The sequence below is a fragment of the Bufo gargarizans genome, unplaced genomic scaffold, assembly GCF_014858855.1.
Source record: "Bufo gargarizans isolate SCDJY-AF-19 unplaced genomic scaffold, ASM1485885v1 fragScaff_scaffold_574_pilon, whole genome shotgun sequence".
In the NCBI taxonomy this organism is placed as follows: domain Eukaryota; kingdom Metazoa; phylum Chordata; class Amphibia; order Anura; family Bufonidae; genus Bufo; species Bufo gargarizans.
This window is the reverse complement of record NW_025334139.1, coordinates 151,552-161,744: the sequence shown is the minus strand read 5'-3', so window position 1 is coordinate 161,744 and position 10,193 is coordinate 151,552. Positions and strand designations below refer to the sequence as shown.

General features: G+C 46.4%; 1 protein-coding gene across 1 annotated transcript; it reads right to left on the bottom strand.

The window, feature by feature from the left end:
* Nucleotides 1–5,204: 5,204 nt before the first annotated feature.
* Nucleotides 5,205–9,640, bottom strand: LOC122922614. Its single transcript, XM_044273295.1, has 2 exons — nucleotides 9,129–9,640; nucleotides 5,205–6,263 (listed from the first exon to the last, which is right to left on the bottom strand). The coding sequence occupies exons 1-2, from the start codon at nucleotides 9,479–9,481 to the stop codon at nucleotides 5,855–5,857; spliced, it is 762 nt and encodes a 253-aa protein (XP_044129230.1). The 5' UTR covers nucleotides 9,482–9,640; the 3' UTR covers nucleotides 5,205–5,854.
* Between the last annotated feature and the right edge of the window lie 553 nt (nucleotides 9,641–10,193).

The window sequence follows — 10,193 nt, the reverse complement described above, 5'->3', positions numbered from 1 at the left end:
TGAGGGGGCAAAAGAGGAGGTACCGGGTGACTGAGGGGGCAAAAGAGGAGGTAATGGGTGACTGAGGGCCAAAAGAGGAGGTAACAGGTGACTGGGGGGCAAAAGAGGAGGTAACGGGTGACTGAGGGGGCAAAAGAGGAGGTAACGGGTGACTGAGGGGGCAAAAGAGGAGGTAATAGGTGACTGAGGGGGCAAAAGAGGAGGCAACGGGTGACTGAGGGGGCAAAAGAGGAGGCAACGGGTGACTGAGGGCCAAAAGAGGAGGTAACGGGTGACTGAGGGGGCAAAAGAGAAGGTAACGGGTGACTGAGGGGGCAAAAGAGGTGGTAACGGGTGACTGAGGTGGCAAAAGAGGAGGTAACGGCTGACTGAGGGCCAAAAGAGGAGGTAACGGGTGACTGAGGGGGCAAAAGAGGAGGTAACGGGTGACTGAGGGCCAACAGAGGAGGTAACGGGTGACTGAGGGCCAAAAGAGAAGGTAACGGGTGACTGAGGGGGCAAAAGAGGAGGTAACGGTGACTGAGGGCCAACAGAGGAGGTAACAGGTGACTGAGGGCCAAAAGAGAAGGTAACGGGTGACTGAGGGGGCAAAAGATGAGGTAACGGGTGACTGAGGGGGCAAAAGAGGAGGTAACGGGTGACTGAGGGCCAAAAGAGGAGGCAGGATGACTGAGGAGGTATGAGAGGAGGCAGGATGACTGAGGAGGTATGAGAGGAGGCAGGATGACTGAGGAGGTATGAGAGGAGGCAGGGTGGCTGAGGAGGTATAAGAGGAGGCAGGATGACTGAGGAGGTATGAGAGGAGGCAGGATGACTGAGGAGGTATGAGAGGAGGCAGGATGACTGAGGAGGTATGAGAGGAGGCAGGATGACTGAGGAGGTATGAGAGGAGGCAGGGTGACTGAGGAGGTATGAGAGGAGGCAGGGTGACTGAGGAGGTATGAGAGGAGGCAGGGTGACTGAGGAGGTATGAGAGGAGGCAGGGTGACTGAGGAGGTATGAGAGGAGGCAGGGTGACTGAGGAGGTATGAGAGGAGGCAGGGTGACTGAGGAGGTATGAGAGGAGGCAGGATGACAGAGGAGGTATGAGAGGAGGCAGGATGACTGAGGAGGTATGAGAGGAGGCAGAATGACTGAGGAGGTATGAGAGGAGGCAGGGGGACTGAGGAGGTATGAGAGGAGGCAGGATGACTGAGGAGGTATGAGAGGAGGCAGGGTGACTGAGGAGGTATGAGAGGAGGCAGGGTGACTGAGGAGGTATGAGAGGAGGCAGGGTGACTGAGGAGGTATGAGAGGAGGCAGGGTGACTGAGGAGGTATGAGAGGAGGCAGGATGACAGAGGAGGTATGAGAGGAGGCAGGGTGACTGAGGAGGTATGAGAGGAGGCAGGGTGACTGAGGAGGTATGAGAGGAGGCAGGGTGACTGAGGAGGTATGAGAGGAGGCAGGGTGATGTTTATTATGGGAGGTTATAATTTTACATATGAAAATAAAAACACGAATAATAGTAGAGAGAAGAAAGTTTAGTCATGTGGGGGGGGGGGGGGGGGAGACAAGGGGCTGCCGGAGACAGCTGGCACCTTTCTCCTGCTGGCAGACGGGCAGACGGAGACATGTGAAGTGAATGGAGGTTGAGGCAATTGTCTAAATGTGGACAGTGCAGGAGGACATGACCCCAGGCTGGTGACACAGGCATCACTGACCTCAGGCCGCACGTCATACTCTCCCTGGCAGGTGGCTGTCACTCACAGAAGAGCAGCTGTCCCGGCTACAACGAGTCCTGAAGCTGTGCCTAAAATAAGGCAGTAACCAGACACCTGCAGGGGGCGGCCAGGGGGCCGGGGCAGAGCTGAGCTGCTGTATGGAGTACACATATAACCCTTCTTGTCAGTGACACGTGTGTGTAATAATAGAGTGTAAGCTCCCCAGACACATGATTCCTGACCTTACCCTTTAAATTACACCTGTGTTTCCTGAACTCACACCAAATAGATACAGGAGATGATGTTATAGATACAAACGGTGTAGATACAGGAGATGATGTTATAGATACAAACAGTGTAGATACAGGAGATGATGTTATAGATACAAACGGTGTAGATACAGGAGATGATGTTATAGATACAAACGGTGTAGATACAGGAGATGATGTTATAGATACAAACAGTGTAGATACAGGAGATGATGTTATAGATACAAGAGATGATGTTATAGATACAAACGGTGTAGATACAGGAAATTATGTTTTAGATAAAAACGGTGTAGATACAGGAGAGGATGTTATAGATACAAACGGTGTAGATACAGGAGATGATGTTATAGATACAAACAGTGTAGATACAGGAGATGATGTTATAGATACAAGAGATGATGTTATAGATACAAACGGTGTAGATACAGGAAATTATGTTTTAGATAAAAACGGTGTAGATACAGGAGAGGATGTTATAGATACAAACGGTGTAGATACAGGAGATGATGTAATAGATACAAACAGTGTAGATACAGGAGATGATGTTATAGGTACAAACGGTGCAGATACAGGAGATGATGTTATAGATACAAACAGTGCAGATACAGGAGATGATGTTATAGATACAAACGGTGCAGATACAGGAGATGATGTTATAGATACAAACGGTGCAGATACAGGAGATGATGTTATAGATACAAACGGTGTAGATACAGGAGATGATGTTATAGATACAAACGGTGCAGATACAGGAGATGATGTTATAGATACAAACGGTGTAGATACAGGAGATGATATAGATACAATCAGTGTAGATATAGGAGATGATGTTATAGATACAAACGGTGTAGATACAGGAGAAAATGTTATAGATACAAACGGTATAGATACAGGAGATGATGTTATAGATACAAACGGTATAGATACAGGAGATGATGTTATAGATACAAACGGTGTAGATACAGGAGATGATGCTATAGATACAAGCGGTGTAGATACAGGAGATGATGCTATAGATACAAACAGTGTAGATACAGGAGATGATGTTAAAGGAACAAGCGGTGTAGATACAGGAGATGATGCTATAGATACAAACAGTGTAGATACAGGAGATGATGTAATAGATACAAACAGTGTAGATACAGGAGATGCTGTTATAGATACAAGCGGTTTAGATACAGGAAATTATGTTATAGATACAAACAGTGTAGATACAGGAGAAAATGTTATAGATACAAACGGTGTAGATACAGGAAATGATGTTATAGATACAAACAGTGTAGATACAGGAAATGATGTAATAGATACAAACAGTGTAGATACAGGAGATGATGTTATAGATACAAACAGTGTAGATACAGGATATGATGTTATAGATACAAGCGGCGTAGATACAGGAAATTATAGGTACAAACGGTGTATATACAGGAGATGATGGTATAGATACAAGCGGTGCGGATACAGGAGATGATGTTATAGATACAAGCTGTGTAGATACAGGAGATGATGTTATAGATACAAACGGTGTAGATACAGGAGATGATGTTATAGATACAAACGGTGTAGATACAGGAAATTATGTTATAGATACAAGTGGTGTAGATACAAGAGATGATGTTAAAGGAACAAGCAGTGTAGATACAGGAGATGATGCTATAGATACAAACAGTGTAGATACAGGAGATGATGTTATAGATACAAACAGTGTAGATACAGGAGATGCTGTTATAGATACAAGCGGTTTAGATACAGGAAATTATGTTATAGATACAAACAGTGTAGATACAGGAGAAAATGTTATAGATACAAACGGTGTAGATACAGGAAATGATGTTATAGATACAAACAGTGTAGATACAGGAAATGATGTAATAGATACAAACAGTGTAGATACAGGAGATGATGTTATAGATACAAACAGTGTAGATACAGGATATGATGTTATAGATACAAGCGGCGTAGATACAGGAAATTATAGGTACAAACGGTGTATATACAGGAGATGATGGTATAGATACAAGCGGCGTAGATACAGGAAATGATGTTATAGGTACAAACGGTGTAGATACAGGAGATGATGTTATAGATACAAGCTGTGTAGATACAGGAGATGATGTTATAGATACAAACGGTGTAGATACAGGAGATGATGTTACAGATACAAACGGTGTAGATACAGGAAATTATGTTATAGATACAAGTGGTGTAGATACAAGAGATGATGTTAAAGGAACAAGCAGTGTAGATACAGGAGATGATGCTATAGATACAAACAGTGTAGATACAGGAGATGATGTTATAGATACAAACAGTGTAGATACAGGAGATGCTGTTATAGATACAAGCGGTTTAGATACAGGAAATTATGTTATAGATACAAACAGTGTAGATACAGGAGAAGATGTTATAGATACAAGAGATGATGTTATAGATACAAACGGTGTAGATACAGGAAATTATGTTATAGATACAAACGGTGTAGATACAGGAGAGGATGTTATAGATACAAACGGTGTAGATACAGGAGATGATGTAATAGATACAAACAGTGTAGATACAGGAGATGATGCTATAGATACAAGCGGCGTAGATACAGGAAATGATGTTATAGGTACAAACGGTGTAGATACAGGAGATGATGTTATAGATACAAACAGTGTAGATACAGGAGATGCTGTTATAGATACAAGCGGTTTAGATACAGGAAATTATGTTATAGATACAAACAGTGTAGATACAGGAGAAGATGTTATAGATACAAGAGATGATGTTATAGATACAAACGGTGTAGATACAGGAAATTATGTTATAGATACAAACGGTGTAGATACAGGAGAGGATGTTATAGATACAAACGGTGTAGATACAGGAGATGATGTAATAGATACAAACAGTGTAGATACAGGAGATGATGCTATAGATACAAGCGGCGTAGATACAGGAAATGATGTTATAGGTACAAACGGTGCAGATACAGGAGATGATGTTATAGATACAAACGGTGCAGATGCGTTAATTTCTTAACGATAATTTGTTTTCCCTTAGTCCTAACAGCAGCACATGTGGGGTTTATCCGCCCCAGTGAAACTGGTAGGACAGACGGAATGTTTAATGAAGTAAAGTAATCAAATAAATCCACGCCCCCATTACCTCACTATAAGAGGCCAAACCCCCCATACATCAGTGTGTCATAACAAGAAACTCTCAAAAAACAAAAGGGAGGGATATTTGTGTGCTGCTGTTAGGACTAAGGGAAAACAAATTATCGTTAAGAAATTAACGCTTCCCTTACGTCCTAACCAGCAGCACATGTGGGGACTTAGCAAGAAGTTAGCCTAAAGGGTAGGGACTTCAATGCTGAATGGAATTCAAAACAGACCGCCCAAAGGCAGTGTCTTCTGATCCCCTGAGGTTGAGTCTATAATGGCTCACAAAGGTAGAATGTGAGCTCCAGGAGGCCGCGGAACAGATCTGTTCCAGTGGAATAAGAGACCTTTCGGCCCAACTAGTAGAGACTGCTCGGGTCGAGTGAGCAGTGACAAAGGCAGGAGGAGGTCTGTTCTGGGAAGCGAAAGATTCTCTGATGGCCTTTCTGATCCATCTACTTAGAGTAGGCTTAGAGGCCTTCTTCCCTTTATTCCTGCCAAAGAACAGGATAAGAAGATTCTCTGACCTTCTGAACTCCCGGGATCTCTCAATGTAGATTCTCAAACATCTGGCCACATCCAGAGTATGGAGGGAAGTTTCTTCTGCAGAGGAAGAAGAGGAACATAACACAGGCAAAGACACAACTTGATTAATGTTGTGCACAGAGGGCACCTTAGGCAAAAAGGTGGGTAAAAAACGTAAAAGGACTCTGTCCGGTAAAAATAAAGTGTATGGCTCATACGCCGAAAAAGCCCGAAGTTACGGCCAACAAAAAGGTTACCTTCCAGGATAAAAACTTAAAGTCCACTTCTTCCAAGGGTTCAAAGGGAGGACCACTCAACCCTTTAAGCACCACTGAGAGATCCCACTGCGGTATAGGTCTTGAAATGCTAGGCTTAAGACGTACGGCTCCTTTAAGGAACCTCTTAATCAGAGGGTCTTGATGTAAAGATCTGCCAAAGGCGGCTGACAGAGCAGGGATCTGTACCTTGAGTGTAGAAGGGCTGAGGCCCTTATCTAGTCCATCCTGCATGAACTGTAGAATAGCTGATACTGGAGGATCCTGAGATGGTACTTGATGAGATGCACACCATAGAAGAAAAATGCGCTTTACCCTGGCGTAGGCCTTGACAGTCGCAGGAGCTCTGGAATGAGACATCGTTCTTAAGACCGCTGCTGATAGCCCTTCAGGCTCTAGAAGGGACTCATCAATCTCCAGGCTGTCAGATTGAGTCTGGATGGATCCAGGCAGAGCTGAGTGCCCCGGGACACCAGGTTCTGCATTGGGGGAAGCTTCCAATATTGCCCTCGGCTCATCTGCATGAGCAGGGTAAACCAAGACCTCCTGGGCCAGAATGGAATCACGGCTATTACTGAGGCTTGGTCCTGCCGAATCTTCATCAATACCCTGGGTATCATGGCGATGGGAGGAAAGATGTAGGCCAGCCTGAACTCCCATGGAATTGACAGAGCATCTACTGCCAAGGGATTGTCCTCCCGATACAGGGAACAGAACGTTTCCACTTTGGCATTGAATCTTGTCGCCATGAGATCTATGTCCGGGCGACCCCACCGGAGAGTGATCTGATGAAAGATCTCCTGATTCAGAGACATTTCTCCCAGAGCTGGGACTCCTCTGCTGAGCTGGTCTGCAACCACATTCAGGGACCCCCGAATGTGGACTGCTGAGAGGTGGGAAAGATTCTGCTCTGCCCAAGACAGAATTAGACCTACTTCTGAGAGTAGACTATGAGACCTGGTGCCTCCCTGTTTGTTGATGTAAGATACCGCAGTAGAATTGTCTGAGCGAACCCTTACAGCCTTGTTTCTGATAAGGGGGAAAAAATGAAAGAGAGCCATCCGGATTGCTCTGAGTTCTCTCAGATTGGATGACATCAAACGCTCTTGAGGGCTCCAGGATCCTTGAACTTGAAGTTCCTCTAGATGGGCACCCCAGCCTAGAAGGGATGCATCTGTCGTCAACAGGATCCAACAAGGTTGGATCAAGGACCTCCCATCTTTGACCTGTTTCCACCACTTCAGTGAGCGGCGAGCTTGAGATGACAGGGAGCACTTTGTCTCTAGCCCTCTGGGAGTTCGATCCCATAGACTCAGAACTTCCGCTTGAAGAGGGCGAATATGCCACAAGGCCCAAGGAACCGCATCCACGGCTGCTGACATTAGGCCTAACATCCTCATCAATACTCTGATAGTTACCCGGCGGGGAACCATGAGTTGATCTGCAGTCTTGGAAATGCGTGACTTCCTTTCCGGAGAAAGGTAGAGCGTCATGTTGGCAGAATCTATTATGAACCCCAGAAACCTCCTGGTAGTGGAGGGAGAAATCTCTGACTTCTGCCAATTGATAATCCAGCCCAAGCGCTGGAGGAAGGACTGAGCCTGCAGAAGATGAAGATGAAGCGTCTCTACCGAGTGGGCTTTTAGAAGCCAATCGTCCAGATATGGAATGATCTCCAGGCCTCTCAATCTGAGGGGAGCTACTACAGCTATCACCACTTTGGTGAAGATGTAGGGCGCGGTTGTGATGCCGAAGGGAAGCGCGGCAAACTGAAAATGTTTCACCGTCCCTCTGAGACTCACTGCCACTCGTAGATACTTCCTGTGGGCCTGGCACACAGGGATGTGGAGATAGGCATCCCTTAGATCCAGTGTGACCATCAGGTCCCCTGGGCTCAGGATGCTGATTACCGATTTGATGGTTTCCATCCGGAACCGCCTTTTCTTTATGAATCGGTTGAGGTAGCGGAGATCTATGATCATGCGCCAACCTCCTGTGGCTTTGGGAACAAGGAAAACTGGCGAATAGACGCCGGATCCAATCTCTTCTGGAGGAACCTCCTCCAAGGCCCCTTTCCGCCTGTATTCCAGTATAGACTCCTCCAACACTGTTTGCTTCTCGCGTGGAAGTAATCTTGTCAAAACAAATTTCTCTGGGGGAACAGATAAAAATTCTATCCTGTACCCTGTCCTTATTATATTCAGGACCCAGGGATCTGGAACAAACTCTGTCCAGGTATTTAGAAAAAAAGTTAAACGGCCTCCGACTGGGAGGTCTGAAAGAATAGGAGTCAAATTTATGACTGGATCTGACGGAAGGGGAGGGCCGTCACTGGTCGGCTTTATTGTTTTTGTTCCCACCGGAACGATATGATCCTCCCCTCCTGGACCCACGGCCTCGCTGAGGCCTGGATTGGCCCTGAAAGGATCTGGACCCTCTACCCTGCCTACCCCTACCCTTAGGGGTTTGAGGAAGGCATTTGCCCTTTTTATCGGCAAGACCCTCCATAATGCGGTCCAGTTCAGTCCCAAAAAGCCTTCCTGGCTCGTAAGGGAGGCTGCATAAATTATACTTGGAGGCATTATCTGCCACCCAAGGTTTTAGCCATAGTGGCCTCCTACCCGCTGCAGAGAGGGCCATAGCTTTAGAGGCTAATTTTAACTGTTGTGGGCCAGCGTCACACAGAAATTCCACGGCAAGTAGAATGGACTTAAACTGCGCCAGGATGTCATCACGGGATATGCCAGAGTCGATATCCGACTGCACCTGTCGGAGGCGTCTTTGGAGGAAGACGGCTACCTCCGTAGAGGATATGGCCACAGATGCAGCAGCAGCAGCAGTGGAGTAAGACCTTCTCAAGGTACATTCTACCCGCCTGTCCATCGGGTCCTGTAAGTTGGAGCCGTCATCAGCCGGGACAAGAGTCCTCTTAGACAATTTTGCAATTGCCAAATCAACTTTGGGCACAGTGCCCCACTGGTCAAATTGGGAAGTCACAATCGGGAACATGGACTTGAAGCGCTTTGAGATGACCGGTGCCTTCTCAGGATGTTTCCATTCTAGCTTCATTAATCGAGACAGAGTCTCGTCCACTTTGAAGGCCCTTGGCCCCCTAGAGGTGGACTCTGAAGCTTCCCCGGGATCAACATCCTGGTCCCCCGACCGGATGGATCTAAGTAACCTCTGGGTCTTCTCTACAGGAAAGGCGTACCTTCCAGCCTCTTCTTCCTCCCCGCTAGACTCAGAGGAATGGACTTCGTCCACGGTATGGTAGGCTTCCTCCTGCATAGGAGTGGGTCTCAGAGGAGATCGGACACTGGGTCTTCTGGATGACACGGAATCCCTTAGGGTGTTCATTGAGGACTCCACAAAGTCCTTTACCCAGACTACTACGTCCCGTATGGTAGGCTCCGTATCAGGAGGCAGAGGAGGAGGACGGCAAGAGGGACACCTATTAAATTCATAGGAGTCCGCTAGAGGGGTGTCACAATCCCTACACGCCAAATGCTTGCGCTTGGATGACGACTTGCGCCCAGTCCGATCCCCATCAGCGGCAGAGGACATTATCTGCAGAGAAAGAGTTAAAAATGAATGAACAATGTCTATTCATTAGCTAACCAAGGAAGCAGCAAACCTACCAGACACAGGAAAGCTGGTAACTAAAGTAGTCTGCCTCAGAAACCAACCCAAGGCTGCAAACAGCACAGCCTGGAAGGACTGGAGGCTTTATATATTCAAATTTGGCGCCCAAAATGACGTCAGACGCCAGGTTTGAACAAACTTTAATCATTGTTGTTCAGCAACAAACCACCAGAGGGCGCTGGTACACAATGTGTGTAAGCCAAACAGGAAGCTGATTGCATGAGCTCCGAGCCTCCAACATGCCGGCAGCACCAGCTTCCATCAGATAAGCTGCAACCCTGAAAGAGAAACACAAGGTTAGCATGAAATCTAAGAGCATGGCAGCCAAATGGCTGCCCCGTCTGTCCTGCAGTCCCAAGGACAGAAAAAAACACACTGATGTATGGGGGGTTTGGCCTCTTATAGTGAGGTAATGGGGGCGTGGATTTATTTGATTACTTTACTTCATTAAACATTCCGTCTGTCCTACCAGTTTCACTGGGGCGGATAAACCCCACATGTGCTGCTGGTTAGGACGTAAGGGAAACAGGAGATGATGTTATAGATACAAACGGTGTAGATACAGGAGATGCTGTTATAGGAACAAGCGGTGTAGATACAGGAGATGATGCTATAGATACAAACGGTGTAGATA

What these genes read in the sequence shown, in the direction of transcription:
- LOC122922614 (XM_044273295.1), bottom strand. Translation starts at nt 9,481, where the DNA reads ATGTCCTCTGCCGCTGATGGGGATCGGACTGGGCGCAAGTCGTCATCC. An exon ending in GAGGAAGAAGAGGCTGGAAG is followed by an intron (nt 6,264 to 9,128) that starts GTACGCCTTTCC and finishes GTCTCATTCCAG; the next exon opens with AGCTCCTGCGACTGTCAAGG.